This window comes from Myotis myotis, unplaced genomic scaffold (genome assembly GCF_014108235.1).
Source record: "Myotis myotis isolate mMyoMyo1 unplaced genomic scaffold, mMyoMyo1.p scaffold_m19_p_2, whole genome shotgun sequence".
In the NCBI taxonomy this organism is placed as follows: domain Eukaryota; kingdom Metazoa; phylum Chordata; class Mammalia; order Chiroptera; family Vespertilionidae; genus Myotis; species Myotis myotis.
Genome location: NW_023416324.1, coordinates 158,038,902 through 158,057,796, shown reverse-complemented (window position 1 = coordinate 158,057,796; position 18,895 = coordinate 158,038,902). Strand labels below are relative to the sequence as shown.

At 39.8% G+C, this 18,895-nt stretch overlaps 1 protein-coding gene across 8 annotated transcripts in view; it reads left to right on the top strand.

The window, feature by feature from the left end:
• POLQ (DNA polymerase theta) overlaps positions 1 to 18,895 on the top strand; it is a 102,686-nt gene that overhangs the window by 57,621 nt on the left and 26,170 nt on the right. For 7 of the 8 annotated variants that reach the window (XM_036350930.1, XM_036350929.1, XM_036350931.1 and 4 more), the window contains 7 exons: positions 1,032 to 1,228; positions 2,008 to 2,248; positions 9,265 to 9,458; positions 11,829 to 11,966; positions 13,240 to 13,414; positions 16,698 to 16,824; positions 17,528 to 17,649. In XM_036350930.1, the coding sequence (XP_036206823.1) occupies positions 1,032 to 1,228; positions 2,008 to 2,248; positions 9,265 to 9,458; positions 11,829 to 11,966; positions 13,240 to 13,414; positions 16,698 to 16,824; positions 17,528 to 17,649 (1,194 nt within the window). The remainder of the gene's footprint in view (positions 1 to 1,031; positions 1,229 to 2,007; positions 2,249 to 9,264; positions 9,459 to 11,828; positions 11,967 to 13,239; positions 13,415 to 16,697; positions 16,825 to 17,527; positions 17,650 to 18,895) is intronic. The other variant, XR_004974189.1, reaches the window with a different exon arrangement.

The following is an 18,895-nucleotide window of genomic DNA, read 5'->3' as shown; positions in this document are numbered from 1 at the left end:
CTCTGCTTGTCACATGGGTCTATTTAATACTGTGTTTTCTTCTTGGGGGTAGTGGAGCAGCAGGAACTCCCTCGACACCTTAGGGTTTGCTTTTGATGATTGGATCATGGCATTTCTTTTCAGACTTCTTTCAGCCTTTTGACTGGGTCTGGAGCTCATCTAGAGGCAGTGATGAGCAAGACATCTACAGTAGTTGAATTGCACAGCCTTAGAGAAGTCTTTGGAATTGAAAAGATATGTTCTGGATTATGGTTGTGATTATCATTGCTGGATTGGTTCTAGACAGGAGCAAAATTAATGAGGGAGCATTTTAAAGGATGCCATATAATGTTTGTTCCTGAGTAAGCATGAAATATTTTCAGTTGTTTTGCAGGAAAATATGTTAGGATGAGTAGTTACTAAAGCTACAATTTAAAAAAAATAATCTTGATATTTAGAATTTTCTCCCACCTAAATAAATAGAGCATTATAAATCACCTAGTCTAAACCATAATATTTATTTATTTATTTATTTATTTATTTATTTATTTATTTATTTATGTATGTATGTATATATTTTAATCCTTACCTGAGGACATGCTAGAGAGAAGAAAGGAGGGAGGGAGGGAGGGAATGAAAGGGGGAGGGAGGGAGAGAGGGAAAAATGGGGGAGGGAGAGAGAGAGAGAGACAAAGACAGAGAAAGAGAGAGAGAGAGAAACATCTCGATGTGGTAGAGTTGGCTTCCGCTCTCATGCTCTCACCTGGACCAGGTATCAAACTCACAACCCTGACTGGGAATCAAACTGGCAACCCTTTAGTGCACAGGACAATGCCCAACCAACTGAGCCACTCTGGCCAGGCTATACCGTATTTTTTTAGATTATGAAGCACTTCATCTACATAGCCAAGGTGACTTTTATAAGGTCATGCTGAATTATTGGTTGCATGGAACTAGACTTTGAGTCTTTTTCAGCCTTTGCATTATAGATTGCTGTTTCATGTGAATGTATGTGGTTTTTGCCTTAAGACTTTTTTTTTTTTTCTTTTAAGAAATTAGTGCCAGTTTGGCCCCACCTCCTCTGGATCCAAACCTGACTGTGAAAGACAGAATGTGGCACCTTAAATCCTGCTTTCCAAGGGAATCAGATAAAGAACGTTCTGTTATCATCTATGACTTCATCCAGACCTATAAAATTCTTCTTTTGTCTTGTGGCATCTCCCTGGAACAAAGTTATGAAGATCCTAAGGTTCCATGTCTTATTTAATTTTTACATATGGAGACTGGGGACAAAGATGATATTTATATATTTTAATTCAGAATATTTCAACACCCCCCCCCCCCAACTATATTCTTAACCTACAAAAGAAGTAATTGAGCCATATGGTAATTGTCAGAATTATGAACAGGGCCTAGATTTCCTTTTTCTAAATCCAGTTTTGATCTCCCAGATGTAGTGTTAGCAACTACAGGTCTTCTAGTCTCATTGGGAAGCTAAAAATAGCAATCAAATGACCAATTGGATGGTCATGGTAACAGGTCTTCATCCTGAGAGGAAAGCCAAAGGCTTTCTAAAACAATGGATTTGGACTTTTAGTGATAAAACCTTTATGTCTCACTTCTTCCGATGTTAAGAGAGAATGAAATAAATCTGAAACTATATAGGCCCATCTTTATTATAGTTGCTTAGCCAACATCAGCCTTAGTGGAGAAAAGTCCATCTGCTTTTTCAGAAACATGGTTTCAGCTAGCTGAGAGGCACTGGGTTTAAGTCTACTTAAGAACTAGGTCAGCAGGAACATTACAGTAATGGAAAAAGCATGTTTTCCTTCTTTGAAGGTCACTGCTCTTATTGGTACCAAAAATGAGTCCTGGTACTATTATTCTTTTTTTCTCCTTTCCTGGGAAGACCTCTGAATAAGTATTAAGTGAAAATGAGCTCTCTTTTCCCCCCTTTTAACTTAAGTGTGCAGAAATGTCTTTGAAAAAAAATCAATCAAGAAAACGTCCTGATTGCTATCCTTTCAGGTGGCATGCTGGTTACTAGATCCGGATTCTAAGGAGCCGACTCTTCACAGCATAGTTACCAGTTTTCTTCCCCATGAGCTTCCACTCCTGGACGGGATAGAGACCGGCCAAGGAGTTCAAAGCCTGGGACTGAACGTCGGCACTGAGCATTCGGGGCGATACAGAGCATGTGTAGAGTCCATTCTCATCTTCAACTCTATGAACCAACTCAATTCTTTGTTGAAGAAAGAAAACCTTCACGGTAAAGCAAAGTTCCTAGCATATTTATGCTGTTACAAATTGGTGATAATTATATATTTAGCCACTTTTTATTATAGAAAAGTAAACTACACTTTTTACACAAACCCTATTGTTGGATTGTCTAGTACAGGAATCCACAAACTTTTCTGTTGAAGGCCAGATGGTAAATATTTTCGCTCTGCAGGCCAGATAGTCTCAATCACAAATATTCAACTCTGCCATCATAGCACAAAATCAGCCATAGAGATGAAAACAAGTGTTCCAATAAAACTTTATTTACAAAAACAGGCATCTGCCCCTAGTTTGGCCATAATTTGCCAATCTCAGGCTCTACTGTAATGAAGATAATTAGCGAAGTTTTATTCATTTACTAGAGGCCTGGTGCACAAATGTGTGCATGGGTGGGGTCCCTCGGCCTGACTGGAGATTGAGGCCTATGGGCAGGAGGGGCGGCCAGCTGCGGGGAGGGGCTGCGAAAGGTTGGCCAGCCACAGGAGGTTGGCTGTGGGAGCGCACTGACCACCAGGGGGCAGCTCCTGCATTGAGTGTCTGCCCCCTGGTTGTCAGTGCACGTCATAGCGACTGATCGACCAGTTGTTCCAGCCATTCGGTCGTAACAGTTGCTTAGGCTTTTATATATATAGATTGCTTTTATATTTGAACTATATCAAATGATTTTTATTAGAATATATCTTTCATGGAATTAAAATGTGAACCATTTTCTTTTTATAGTTATTAACAGTTATTTTTTCAGCAAAGGATATTCATCTAAATCTTTTTTCCCCTCATAACAAATAGCATGGACTTATTATGCAGTCTGCTGGTCCACATTGAGTATCTTGACTTCACAGAGCATAATATATGCTAATGGCAAAAATGATGAAGTGGAAGAAAGTTGGCTTCATTGTGAGAAGATATAAAACATGAACTTATTGCCTGATTAATAAATACTAGAAAGAGCAGACTGATGAATTCACACAGACCAGGGTTTGATTCTGGGCTATGTCACTTACAAGTGAGGGGCCTTGGGCGAGATACTGAAACCCTCTAAGTCTAGTTCTTATAAAGGGTTATGAGTATTAAATGAGAGAGAACTAAGTGCAATGTCTGCCTCAGAGTAGGCATTCATTTTTGTCTTAGTTGATTATTAATATTTTTACTGCTAACACAAGCCCTTTGTGCTGATAGTAATGTTCTCCCTAGTATCATTGGGTAGAATAATACAAAGACCAGACTGACTTGCTTACATGATATTAGCAGCTCTTGAACAGCCACTGAAATGTTTCAAACTTAACTTCTCTAAGTTAATGTAGGCAGGCCAAGGAGTGGGAGTATGTGTGACACATGCCACAGGACTGCTTCTACACTCATGGACAATAATGCTGAATGAACACATCTCTTTCCCTCTGTCTGCTGGTCTACTCCCAGGTCAGGTGTCCTGGATACTCTGTATAGTTCCCAGATAATCAACATTTGATGGTGGTGATATGGATTAGTTTGTAACATTTTTTTTTAATCCTCACCTGTGGATATTTTTCCCATTGCTTTTCAGAGAGTGGAAGGGAGGGAGGGGGAGAAAAACATAGACATGAGAGAGAAACATTGATTGGTTGTCTCTCTCTTGTGCCTGACAGGGGACTGGGGATCGAACCTTCAATTGAGGTATATACCCTTAACCAGGAATTGAACCTTTGACCCTTCAGTCCACAGGCTGATTTTCTAAGCACTAAGCCAAATGGGCCAGGGCTGTAACTTTTTTTAAAAATCTGTTCTTATTGATTTTTAAAGAAAGAGTGGAAGGGAGAGTTATAGAGAGATAGAAACACCGATCAGAGAGAAGTATCAACATTGATCAGCTGCCTCCTGCATGCCCCCCACTGGGGATCAAGCCCACAACCCAGGCATGTGCCCCAACCAGCAATTAAACCAATGACTTCTTGGTTCATGATGCTCAACCACTGAGCCACACCAGCCAAGCCAGATTGGTTATTTTTTATTTTTTTTTTATTTTCATTGTGCCTTGAAAGCTTTTTTTCCTGCAAAAAACTGTTGGTGACTAGTGTTAAATGCATTGTTGAGCAGTGTTAAGTCTTTTATTATTCAAAGACTAGAGGCCCAGTGCATGAAATTTGTGCTGGGTATAGTCCCTAGGCCTCGTCGGCGATCGAAGCCCAAGCATCTGGCGTGGAAGGGCAGGTCTCAGCTGACCTCTGGGCCCTGGGCAGCACCTAGGCCCCCAGGCCCCTGTGCGCCCCCCTTTGCCTGAGTCACAGCACCTGAGTCCCCACGTGAAGAGGTAGAGAGCGTGGCCAGATGTTGCGGGCTGAGGCACAGCATGGGCCTCTGGGCCACCCAGTGATGCCACATGGAAGCAGGTGGGCAGCACACTCTCTCCCGGCAGGGCTCACAGACCAGCTCCTACACGAACCCATGGGGAGCCCAATGGTCTCTTCTGTTCTGGTGGCTGTGCCTGGTTTACTCTCTAAACAGCAATGTGAAAGAAACCTTGCTAATTAATATTTGCTCAACTTTGCCTATTCAGCGATTGTAAAATGACTATATTTTTCCTTTCTTATACTTTGTTTTTGGTAATAAAGTTATTCTAGTTTCATGGAATGTGTTGATGAATATAACCTCCTTTTATTTTGGAGGAGTTTATGTTTCATAGAAATGATATGTTCCTCAAATTTTTGGTAGAATTTGCCTGTAGACTATTTCTTTGTGGAAATATTTTTTACTGCTACTTTGATGTCTCTAATAACTGTAAGATTATTCAGTTATATCTTTTAGATTATGTTTTGGTAAGCTTTATTTTTTAAGAATTTATCTCTTTCATCTAAATTTTCAAAATTTTTTGTCATAAAGCTATTGTTTTCTCTCTTTTTATTTTATTTTTTTTATTTTTACGCTAGTGGCCCGGTGCACAAAATTCATGCATGGGGGAGGGGGTGTTCCTCAGCCCGGCCTGCACCCTCTCCAATCTGGGACCCCTTGAAGGATATCCTACTGCCAGTTTACAGGGATCAGGCCTAAACCAGCAGTCGGACATCCCTCTCACAATCCGGGACTGCTGATTCCTAACTGCTCACCTGCCTGCCTGCCTGCCTGATTGCCCCTAACCACCTGCCTGCCGGCCTGCTTGCCCCCAAATGCCCCCCCTCCCGCCAGCCTGATCACCCCCCAACTTCCCCCCACTGCTGGCCTGCTCGCCCCCACCTCCCCTCCCCACTGGCCTGCTTGCCCCCAACTGCCCCTCTGCTGGCCTGCTCACTCCAAAATGCCCCCCTCCCTGCTCTCCTGATCACCTCCAACTGACCCCCACTGATGGCCTGCTTGCCCCCAACTGGCCCCCCTGCTGGTCTGCTTCAATGGCCCTCTCTCCCACCAGCCTGTTCACCCACAACTGCCCTCCCCTCTTGGCCTCAAATTGCTTCTACCTCGGTACCGCCACCATGGCTTTGTCCATAAGAACATCCGGAAGGTCTCCTGGAAGGTCTCCCAGTCTAATTAGCATATTACCCTTTTATTAGTATAGATTTCAGGTATATCTGTTATGTCCTCTTTCTCTTTTATAATATTAACTAGGGGCCAGTGCATGAATTCATGCACCTTGATAGGAACTGTGGGCCGCAAGGCTAAGGGGGGTACAGGGGCAGGCTTGGCCCATCCTCTGCACCCCTGCCTAGCCCCTCCTACCACAGCCCGGGTCCCCTGTCTGCCGGCAGCCCTGCTCCCATCACCACCGCTCCCACACGCTGACAGAGCCAGCTCCGCTTGTACCCGCTGATGGCACCGAGTGATTGGGGCTGGTGCCAGCAGCAGGTGCAAATGGGGCCGGCACTGTCAGTGGGTGCGAGTGGCGGCTACTGCCTGATCGCCTCTCAGGAGCAGGGGGAGGTGGAGAAGCTCTTGGGGCGATTGGGGCCGGCAGCCACCACTTGCACCCCCTGATGGCACTGAGCAATCGGGACCGGTGCTGGGCACCGGCAGTGGGTGCGAGCAGTGACTCCAGCACTGGCTGTGGGTGCAAGTGTGGCTGGCGCTGGCACTGGGTGCGAGCTGTGGCTCTGGTGCCAGCAGTGGGTGCGAGTGGGGCTGTCGCCGGCAGCAGGTGTGAGTGTTGGGCAGGACTGCGGCATGTGGGAGCAAAGAATTTTCAGTAACCACCAAAGGCTCGCCCCGATAACAGCAACCGGCGCCCTGCCTTAGTCTGGCGCCCCCTGCTCACCTGCTCCACCTTCCTGCCATGGCCTATGCCCTCCAGATTCCATGCTCTGCTGCCTGCAGCTGACACCTGCCACATTCCACGCTCTGCTACCTGCTGCTGACACCCGCCATGTTCCGCGTGTGTCCCTTTGTGGTCAGCGCACGTCATAGCGACCGATTGGTTGTCCACCGTTCAGTCTATTTGCATATTAGCCTTTTATTATATAGGCTTTACTTCACTAGATGTTTATCCAGTTTTTCTGTCTTTTCAAAGAACCAGTTTTGCCTTTGATCTTTCTATTGTTTTTGTTTTCTATTTCCCTGAATTCTGCCAACATTTATATTATTTCTTTTCTTCTAGTTTACTACTTTATCTTGCAGTCCTTTTTCTAAATTCATAAATTTGATACTTATTACTTTTCAAGTCATTTTTTGTTTTCTAATTTAAGTACTTAAGGCTATAAAGTTCCCTTAAAACTTTAATTTCATTTTATCTCACAAGTTTTGACATGTAATGTTTTCATCATTTTATTCTAAATATTTAAGAATTTCTGTTATGACACATTTTGAATCATAGATTATTTAAAAGATTGGTTTTTAATTCCTGAATACTTGGAAACTTTTTATTTTGTATTCTTACTTTTACCTTCAAACTTAATTGTATTGTGGTTAAAGAACATAGTTGTATAATACCCATTCTTTGAAATTTTTTGATTTGCTTTGTGACCTAAAACTGGAACTGTGGTGTAAATGTTCTGTGCATATCTAAGAAGAATGCGTATTCTAACTCTGATGCAGACGTTTATAAATGTCTTTTAGTCAGGGTTGTTGTTTAAAATTTCTATTTCTAATTTTACATGTCATTCAGTCAATTTTAACTATCTACTGAGACCATTTAATCAGATGCATACATATTTAAAATTGATTTATCTTCCTGGTGAATTAAGACATATATTTATGTAGTGACCAACTCTACCACTAATATTTTTTTTCTTAGTCTATTTTCTGGAATGAATATTGCAATATCAACTTTCTCTTGATTAATATTTGCTTCATATGTCTTTTTCTATTCCTTTTAAACCTGAAGGTCCTATGCTTTATTTTATTTATTTATTTATTTTGGTCCTATGCTTTCATGTTTCTTATAAACAGAATATAGCTTATTCATTTATTTTTCAAACTTAACAATTTTTATTAATTTACCAATTTATTGTGATTATTGATATATTCACATTCTGTTTCCATGATGTCTTACTTTGTATTTGTCTCTTTTTTATTTGGTGAACAGTTCATTCATAACTGCCCTGTGCACTAACCATTTCATATCTGCAATTCTTGAAATCTAAACCTCCCATTTGTTGCTTCTGCTGAATTCCATTAATATTTCTGTGCTCTTGGATTTTTCATATTTTTGTAAATTCATACAAGATTTGAACAGTGGAGCCCTGCTGGCCTGACTTGAAAAAGCTTTCCCTCAACAAAGGTTTTCCTCTTGTCCCCACTGTTGTCAAACAACACTGTGTCCTTGGACCACATCAGCCTGCCTTGAGAGTTTTGGTTTGGAACAGGAGTCTGAGAATTAGCTTCTCCTCCTGTTGGTATTCTAAAGATACGCATCCCCTCAACCTCTTGGCTATAGGACTTTATTTCCATGACAACCCCGCTCCTTCCTGCTGCCTAAGGTTCCAGCTGAGCTCCCTGTCACTCTGACTGTGCTGCTCTGACTGTTCTTATCTGACCCTGGTTCCTTATTTTTCTAGTCCCGCTAGTCCCATGAATTTCTGCTTTGAGTTCAGGACTCAAAAGTAGATTGACTGCCTAGTATCTCCTCCTGTTAGAGGCCAGTAGTTCTCACTTGTTTTAGTGTTGTTTGTGGGTGTCCCTGGAGATCTCTCTCCTGCTGATTGAGACCAGGGTTTCTTAGAGTCCTACTGACCCACAGTACTGGAAAGTGAGGTCTTTGGTATGGATTTTTTCTTAATGATTTGGGACAGTATTTCTCAGTGTATTCTAAGGACACTATTCAGGATGTTAGTAAGTATTATAAAACAGAGAGTTTTATGGTTGAATAATTCCAGACTTTTGGTTAATACAAAATTAAATAATTGTCTTTGCTTCTGGTCTTCTCAGAGCCTTTTGTGTATTAACAGGACTCATGAATATCCAAGAGCAGTATATAAATGCTGAACTCAAAGCACACAGTGCCACCTCTCTTATAGAGTATCTCTGGGACTAAAATTCCTATGAACATACTCGGAAAATTGATTTAGAATGGCAACTCTGTTGAAAAATGTCAGCAGATAGAAAAATAGTCTGATTCTTATTGAAGGAATTTTCTTTACTCTTTGGTAAAGTGCATCAGAAAATGTAAAACCTCCATATTTAGTTCTTTGTGCAAGCATGCATGCCATGGGACCAGGAATGCTGGAAACAATTTTAGGGAATTAACACTTTGTAGTCAGTTTAGCAAATAAAATTAACTATTTTTCTCTTGCTAAGAGTAGAAGCAGAAACATTATTTTGGGAGAAAAGCAGTCTCTTGTACTCCAGACTGTTCACAATATTGCCAATTCTTCTATCCTCTGGATGGCCAAGGATAATAGTCTAGTGCGTAAGTGGAAAAGTGGGAAGTACTTTTATGCCTTTCATTGTTGTTTTGAGAATGCTGCTCAGGCAACTGGATTGTGAAGGAGAGCTTGGGTATCACCTTCAGGCTTTGTTAGAAAAATTCTATGCACATGATTAGATAATGCTGCTGATCTAGTCAGTTGGCTGATAAATTAATGTTTTAGTTTTCCTTTTGTCTTCCAGATGTTTTATGTAAAGTGGAAATGCCCTGTCAGTACTGCTTGGCCTTGCTAGAACTGAATGGAATCGGCTTTAGTACTACAGAATGTGAAAGTCAGAAACACATAATGCAAGCCAAGCTGGATGCAATTGAGACTCAGGCCTATCAACTAGCCGGCCACAGTTTTTCCTTCACCAGTACAGATGACATCGCTGAGGTTGTATCATAGGATAAGGGAATTTAGAAAAATAATTTTTAGAGTTAAAAATGGGGTGTGTGTTTATGCATGTGTGTGGGTGCATTTCCTAAATGTGTTTATCTAAACATCAAGGATCAGATGTTTAGAAAACACCCACACAGTTCATTTAAGCAGAATACTTTGGAGATAGAGTATTCTAGCATATAATTTATGTTATATCTTATATTTATTAAATAGGAAGATGATAAAGAAGGCTCCTAGACCATAGGCTCTATGAGAAGGGAAATTGCTTGGAACAGAGGAGGCACTTAATAAATATTTGTTGCACAAAAGATAGTTGCATAACAGCATAGCTCTTGTTCCATGAAGTTATTAACTTCGTGAGCTCTCACCTCTAAATCCTTTTTTAGAATACTAGATATTTTTTTCAGTTGTTAATGAAAAATGGATTTTTGTGATTGTTTGCTTTTTAAACCTAATTAAGATTTTTATTGCCTTACATAAATTTTGACATGGTTTATTCTTGTTTTTTATTTTGAAAGATTGGTGTTCTATTCTCCTACAAATGTAGGTTGGGTGCTAACACTTAATAGCATTGTAGTTACGGTGTCTTCAGATGTGATTCAATAATATAAGATATTGGTGAAGATCATAGGCTTTAGAGACAGATTTCCTGGGTTTGAATCCTACCTCCTTCATTTATTCACTAACTCTAGTACCTACCTGAAAGCACATAAAATTACATAAGGAATTTATCAAAAATATAGAACCTCTGGATTTCAGTACGACTAGGCTTGGAGGAAAGGCAGGAACCTGTGCCTTTGTGACTCAGATGTGTAATAATGTATTAGAACCATAGGCCTAGACCAAACTCTGAGCTGGAATAAAAGTCCGTTGGTGTTATTAGCTTGTTCTTAGGTCTTCCATGTTAAAACAGAAGCTATATTTAAGGTAATCTAACAGTTTCACACTGAGTATTTAATCCTTGCTGATTTTAAGTTGAATCTTTGAATTGGACAGGATAACTATACTAATACAGGAACCACTGGCCACCTGTGGCTGTTTAAATTTAAATTAATTAAAATTAAGATATATCAAATTAGCTCCTTATTTTTGCTAACCACATTTCAAATGTTTAGTAGCCACGTTGTGGCTAGTAGCTACCATATTGAATAGTGAAAATACAAAACATTCCCATTATTGCAAAATATTCTTTCAGATGGCACCGATCTAGAGCAGGGATCAGCAAACCACAGCTTGCAGGCCAGATCTGTGGAACACAGCCCCGCCTCCTCATTTACTTATTGTCTATGGCTGCTTTCATTCTATAATCACACAGTCGAGAAGCTGACAGACAGTAAACCATGCAAAGCTGAAAATACCTGTTATGGGGCCCTTTGTGGGAAAAGTTTGCTGACGGAAGCATGGGTTAGTGAAAAGAAAAAAAGGACGTTATAGTTATAAGACTCTGGGTTCTAATTCTTAATTCTACTTTCTGGCCATGTAATATTGAACACGTTTTTCAGATTTGTCGCAGAATTGTCATAAAGTTACATGTGATGACACATGTTAAAGCACCTAGCATAATGGCTGGCATATAGCAGCTGTTCAGAAAATAATAGTGCTTCTTTCCCTGTCTTGTTCAATTCCCTCATTTCACAGATGTGTTCATTGAAGCCTGGAGAAATAATTTATATACAAGATCCCCTCTCTGCCCCAGAGCCTGTGTAGGCCTTGTTTCTTCAGTGAGTGCTTTGGCCACTCTAGCTTTCATTGTTGCTACATTGGGTTGGCCACCTTCTTCTGACTTTGTGTCCAGGGACTCTCAGGGTCCAGCCTTATGGCGGTAGAATTAGATGGCTTTTTGGACCCCTTCCTACTTACTGCTGTCTGATTTTTGTGATCAGAATAACCATGAAGGCTCCCATGTTGACTCTATGGGGCTTAAATGATTGAGCAGTCAAATTGTTTACCACATCAAGTGGTATTTAGGAGCATTCACAATCCTCAGAGTAACCTAAAGTCTCAATGTCAATAGCTTATTTGTCAGTTGTTCAGCACAGAGTACACATTCCTGTGTTCTTGACTGTTTAAAAGCCTGGTGTTAGTATTCATCTGTGAGTGCCTAAGTAGTATGGATAGCCTACTGACACATCAATTTTATTACCGTTATTTATTAAATGGGATAATTCAAAAATTCTCCTAAAAACCCCAAACCATTCTTCCAACCCATGTTGAACTATATGACTGTTTTCTCAAATAACTTTAAAAAATGTTTTCTTTTTTAAAAATTCTTTATTGTTTAAAGTATTACTTGTCTCCCTTTTCCCCCTTAATGACAGTACTTGAGATTTGATTCTTGACTAAAGAAGCTTTAACTTCTTACAGGTTTTATTTTTGGAATTAAAGTTGCCACCAAATGGAGAGATAAACAACCAAGGCAGCAAGAAAACTTTGGGAGCTACCAGAAGAGGGAATGACAATGGACGCAAGCTAAAGCTGGGAAAGCGGTTCAGCACGAGCAAGGTGCTCTTTGGGGCAGTCACGGGGCAGCACTGAACTACTTTTAGCATGTTGGTGTCTTCAAAGAATGTTGATGAAATCAAGATCCAACGTAGCGCACCATTTGAACTTTTCCACAATAAAACAAATTGGTTTGTGGTTTGGTGGCCACAATAAATGTGGAGATGTTTCAGCATGGAAAATCTGGACCATAATCTGAGTTAGCAGCTGTGTCCTTCCTATCATTAAAACCGTGTAAAGGTTTGTAAACCTCAGACCTGTCGACATCATTTAATTATTGACATCCACTATTCTTAGACTTCCAGTATAATATAATTTGTATAGTTATAGGAACACTAGAGGCCTGATGCACGAAATTTGTGCAAGAGTAGGCCTTTGCAGCTGCAGCTGCTTCGATCCCTCCCTTGCAGCCTCGGGCAGCTGCCTCGATCTTGCTGCTGCAGCCCTGGCTTAGTCCCAGAAGGACATCCGGTCTAATTAGCATATTATGCTTTTATTATTATAGATGAACAAAGATATGGGGAATTTTTTTTATAAAAAGAAAAAAACCCAAGCCAATACAAATAAAATTCTTTTTTTTTTTTCAATTCCAGGGCAAAATAATAAGTTTTACATGAGTTTCTTTTAAGAATCTAACCTGCTGAGTTCAAAGTATAATTGCTAGTTATAATTCATAGAAAGTATATGCATGGGAGAGAAGAGAGAAAGGGCTTATTTTACATTTTTGCGGGAGAATGTTGACCCTAATATCATTAACTATGTCTTGCCTTATCTGGGGGGAGGGGGGGGGCAAGTTTCCACAGCTTCATTCTGTAGCAAAACTTTTTGTTTGAGCTCACACGTTTCTGTTCGTTAACATTCATTGAAAGTCTTTAGCATGGAAAATTTAAAGTGTTAAAATAAATGTCTTCAAGTTTTCTTGATATAGAAACCATGAAAATATTACGGCAAAAAGGGGGAAAAGGGAAACTTCCAATTATTTGAGGAACGGAGGAGAAAAATATAGAGATAAAAGGAGATGGTGTAAACTCTTGGGTGGAGTGTGGGTAGATCTAAATTGATGTTGCTCAGCATTAATATGTTTGCTTTTGATAATCTCTAGTTATCATAGTTTTAGCATTATGGTGATTTCTGTAAAACCCAAACAGTAATTTTGAGTTATAGATACAGAAGTTAGCAAATTTAATTTTGAGACTATATTATTTACCTAAAAGAGATTCTATTTGCTAAGGAGTTTGCATAAGAATCAGATCTTAACCTTATGTTTCTTTGGCAGGATGTTTTAAATAAATTAAAGGCATTGCATCCTTTACCAAACTTGATATTAGAGTGGAGAAGAATCACTAATGCTATTACCAAAGTCGTCTTTCCCCTGCAGCGGGAAAGGCGTCTGAATCCTTTCCTTGGCATGGAAAGAATCTATCCTACATCACAGTCACACACTGCTACAGGTAATGAGGAATTTTAAATGTGGATAATATCCAATTTTGAAAAAAAAAGTTTCATAAATATTTTCTTAGGATCACTAAGGAATTCAAGTGTGAATCATTGGGTTAAATGAAGTTTCATAAAGATTTATAAAACACATACTACATCCAAAGCATAGGTGGATAGTACCTAGATACAGAGATGAGAGTTAGTAAGATATAGCTTCTGCTTTCAAGTACTGTGTAGAGAAGCTAGGTGTTCGAGACTGATTTATATCCAGAATTAAATATTTGAGTCAGTGATCTTATCTAATTTCAGTCCTAGCCCTCTCCCGAACACCTTAAGATTCTCTCCAACTTGAATCTAAGTAGGTGTATGGGGCTTTTGTATAATGAGTGAGCATCTTATTTTACTCAATTAGAAAAGAGAGCTGTGGAGTCCTTTGGGTGTCTCATGGCCCTCTTGGCATAGATGTGAGTATAATATGGTGCGGAAAAAAGTTTTCTTTCTCTAGGCAGTGCAGAACTTTATTTTTTTCCTGAATTCTTTATTTTTAAATTTTTTTAAAAATATATTTTTATTGATTTCAGAGAGGAAGGTAGAGGGAGGGATAGAAACCTTCTGAACCCCCCAGGCTGGGGATGGAGCCCACAATCTGGACTTGTGCCCTGACAGGGAATTGAACCGGGACCTCCTGGTTCATAGGTCGACGCTCAACCACTGAGCCACGCCCACCAGGCCACTTTAAATATTAGCCAAATGCAGTATGCAGTAGAAGTAAGGGCAGTGTTAACTCCTTCATAGGGAAGTTTAGATGGATGATATAGAATATGGATTTTGATACCAGATTTTTATAAGGTTTGAATCCTGGTGCTGTTAATCTTTAGACAAAGTGCTTAACCTCTCAGTGCTCAAGTTTTCTCTTGATAAAAAAGTGTAATAATAGTCATAGCTCACCGATCATCCTGAGGATTTAATGGGATAATACATGTCAGGTGTTTAGAACAGTGCATGGCATTTAGTGTGTGGCTCATCACCAGCTGTTGCTGTTAGTAAGGATGGAAGCACCACGAGGAGCTGCTTTTTTCTCTGCTTACTTATTCCTTGTTCTCAACTTCTCTTTTCCTTCTTCTCTACTTAACTAACCTCTTAGTTCTTCCTAGCCATTCCTTGTCCTCTTAGTATTTCAGTTTCATTGGTGTAAACATATGTAAAATAAATCCTTGTTGGTAAAAAAAACAAAATCAACCTAGAATTTCAAAGCTGTTGCACACTTATTTGTTGCTTATAAAGCAGAAAGTAATCCATTCCATGTATGTACATTTAAAGAACATTTTAGAAATAGAAGTTTCCTTAAGTATAGAAAAGCCATTTCATTATTAGACTTCATCTCCATAATGCTACATTCATATTTTGTCATTTTTATCATCTTGTTTATCTGCCAGTGTTACCTCATTAATTCAAACACTAAACCTGACAATGAAGTAGAATTACAGAAAAGAAGACAGTGCCCTGAGGCACAAAGATGGATTCTTTTTTTAAAAAAAAAATATTTTTATTGATTTCAGAGAGGGAGAGAGAGATAGAAACATCAATGATGAGAGAGAATCACCGATTGGCTGCCCCCTACACATCCCCAACTGGGGACCGAGCCCACAACCCAGGCATGTGCCCTTGACCAGAATCGAACCTGGGACCCTTCATTCCGCAGTCTGATGCTCTGTCTGCTGAGCCACACCAGCTAGGGCTCAAAGATGGATTCTTCATCTGCTATTTGTTAGCTTTGTAACACTGAATAGGCCACTTAATGATAATAATTATATTAATATCTACCATTAATTATGGACTAGTTTTTGCTAAAAGCTAAATAACAGAGGCATAATATCATGGGCTTATTCAGGAAAACAATATTCTAGGTACTTACAATGTCTGACTTATTAAAAGAAGATAAAATTACATATAGTAGCTAGTAGAGAGTCTATTACAATGGTGTATCCTAAAACACATCACTACACATGTATTATAAAAACTGCAAAAAACAAAATCAGTTACCCAAACTTTTTTTAAGACTCTTTAAAAAAAAAACAAAAAATCCTGCCCTAACCGGTTTGACTCAGCGGATAGAGCATCGGTCTGCGGACTCAAGAGTCCCAGGTTCGATTCCGGTCAAGGGCATGTACCTTGGTTGCAGGCACATCCCCAGTAGGGGGCGTGCAAGAGGCAGCTGATCGATGTTTCTCATTGATGTTTCTAACTCTATCCCTCTCCCCTCTTCTCTGTAAAAAATCAATAAAATATATTTTAAGAAAATAAAAATAAATAAATAAATCCTCATCTGAGGCTGTGTTACTGATTTTTAGAGAGAGAGGGAGAGGGAGAGAGAGAAAGAGAGACATTGGTTGCCTCCCATATGCACCCTAACCAGTGGTGGACCTGCAAACCTGGGTATGTGCCCTGAGTGGAATCAAACCCTCGACCTTTCTGTGTGCAGGATGATGCTCCAACCAACTGAACAACACCAGCCAGGGACACTTCTTTTGAACAATGCTCATGTGTTCTAGAGAAATTCAACCAAGAAGTAAACAAATAAAATGTAAAATATTTGGGGGAAAATAAAGCCTATAAACATTTAAACAAATTGCTTTCTGTTTCTTAAGAAAACTCATTAACTACATGATTGTAGTCTTCAGCTATGTCCATGTTAGCATTGGTCCTTTTGATGAGTGATGATGGGGAGGAAAATCAGCCAGGTGAGGTCTAGAAAGGGACGTTCTACCTCTCCCTGCTACTCTGTCTCCTGCATAAGCTAACTCCTACGGCCCAGTTGTCCCTCTTCAGCACTCAGGTTGCTCTTTAGCTCCAAATCCTCTTCCCTGTATCTTGAGCATTCCTGGCTTTTAAAGGTGCCGACAGTCCTTTAGCCTAGGATCCATTTGATTAGTCTTCACTCATTAATGTAACTGCTAACATTTTATAGAGCTGACATCTGATACTCATTTTAGCATAGGAATAGTTCAATTTATCAAATTACTTCTTATCATAGGCTTGTTTTCTAGAGAGCTAGGTTAATGTACAACATTGTATTATAGCTGATTCATATGTTCACTTACGTTGGAATTTATCTTGTACTTATTTTATTGTTAGGCACATAAACATAATGAAAAATATTTTATTTAAATATAAATTTATTTTATTTTAGCAATAATAGAGCGCACATTTTTAAGCTAATTCAGAAATGCAATTACAATTAAGATAAATGTTAGATCCCCCCCCCCAATTTTATATCTTTATTCTATTTGATTTTAGGACGAATAACATTTACAGAACCAAATATTCAGAATGTGCCAAGAGATTTTGAGATCCAAATGCCAACACTAGTAGGAGAAAGCCCACCTTCCCAAGCCCTAGGCAAAGGCCTACTTCCCATGAGCAGGTAGACATTATGTTTTTTTGTTTTTGTGTTAATATATTTTTGTGAGTATGAATGGCTTGAAAATAGCCTAGTGGACAAAATAATGAAAATAGTTGAAATTTCTGTTTTAGCTATATACATTTCTATTCTAGACACTATCCATTCCAAACCCTGAGTCTGTCTATAAAGAAGCTAGTTGAGGGGACTCTTGCCCCCTCCCCACGTGGGAGTCTGTACTTGTTCTTCAATAAATTTCCACCTTTGCTATAAAAAAAAAAAAGAAAAAGAAGAAGCTAGTTGATGGTGAAATGCTGAAAACCCGTGCCAGGATATGCTTATTTAAGTCAAATACTAAAAGGAAGAGTTTAGCAAAGTCAGGAATATCCCCTCTTGCCCTCCTCACTTACACACAAAGGGAAGAAAAAGCATAGACAATGTATGTTAGGTCTGGTCAAAGAGATTTGCTGAGGTGAGCTAAATGCCAATGGATTATCTCCGAAGTAGTTTGTGGGAAAGGCTTTTACAGAAATGTTTTACTTCCTACTTAATTGAATGTTTGCAAAAAAAAAAAAAGTCTATAATCTTTGTTAAGCTTTAAAGTAAGTTTCAAATAGTAAGGTTTTTAAATTTCTTAGATGGAAACATTAACTTTACTGAAAAATCAGGCCTTTTCACATATTTGAGTCTACTTCATGTTCAGCTGATGATGTTGTTTGCTTGACAGAAGAGGAACTAAGAAGGGCTGTGGTCTGAACTCCGTGCACCAGGCACAGACGGAGGAGAGAAGCTCAGACAGAGGGATGCCATTTTCGGTCAGCATGCGGCACGCCTTTGTGCCTTTCCCAGGTAGGATGCTGACAGTTTTTGAGCTTCTCATTACTGTAGGGGTATTTTTCAGAACACTGATAAAGCCTGCATTATGACTAAGACTCAGAAGGATGCATTCATACTTCCATCTTTCCTCTGCATAGCCTGCTTTCCCCCTTTGTGTTGCCAGGTGCGTAACAATCAGTTATCATTGTCCTCATGACCTGCTCTGTGGGAAACTTGTGTGGTGTATGGTCATTGGTAGCAGCCTGCTGAAACCATATTTTCCAAGGTCATTGTAACCCTTTTTGGAAAATCCCATGGATATTTTAGTCCTCATCCTCTTTGACTTCTGTACAGCATTTGTCACTGGTAATCAACCCTCATTTTCCTCAGTCTCTCTCCTCCCTTGACCACTAAGGCACACTTTTCTGTCTCTCTTTCTGACTTGCTTTGCATTTTTCTCGACTGCTGCTTCCTCTTACATGGGTTATAACCCCAAGGCTGTCCTCCTGCCTGACCTTTCCTCAGTACTCTATCCATAAACCTTTCTTTTTCTACCCCCTAACACCCCCCCCCCCCCCCGTTGTCTGTGTCCATTGGTTAGGCCTATATGCTTGCATATAAGTCCTTTGGTTGATCTTTCCCCCTTACCCCCACCCTCCCCTACCTTCCCTCCAAGGCCCGACAGTCCAATCAGTGCCTCTCCGTCTCTGGATCAGTCCTTGTTCATCAGTTTATGTTGTTCATTATATTCCACAAATGAGTGAGATCATGTGGTATTTATCTGCTCTCCAGTTCCATCCATGCTGTGGCAAATGGTAAGAGTTCCTTTTTCTTCTTCCTCTTCTTAAAGAATACCTTTCAGCCTTTCATATAATGCTGGTTTGGTGGTAATGAACTCCTTTAGCTTTTTCTTATCTGTGAAGCTCTTTATCTGACCTTCTATTCTGAATGATAGCTTTGCTGGGTAAAGTAATCTTGGTTGTAGGTTCTTGCTATTCATCACTTTGAATATTTCTTGCCACTCTCTTCTGGCCTGCATGGTTTCTGTTGAGAAATCAGCTGACAGTTGAATGGGTACTCCCTTGTAGGTAACTGAGTTTCTTTCTCTTGCTGCTTTTAAGATTCTCTCTTTGTCTTTTGCTCTTGACATTTTAATTATGATGTGTCTTGGTGTGGTCCTCTTTGGATTCCTTTTGTTTGGGGTTCTCTGCGCTTCCTGGACTTGTAAGTCTATTTCTTTCACCAGGTAGGGGAAGTTTTCTGTCATTATTTCTTCAAA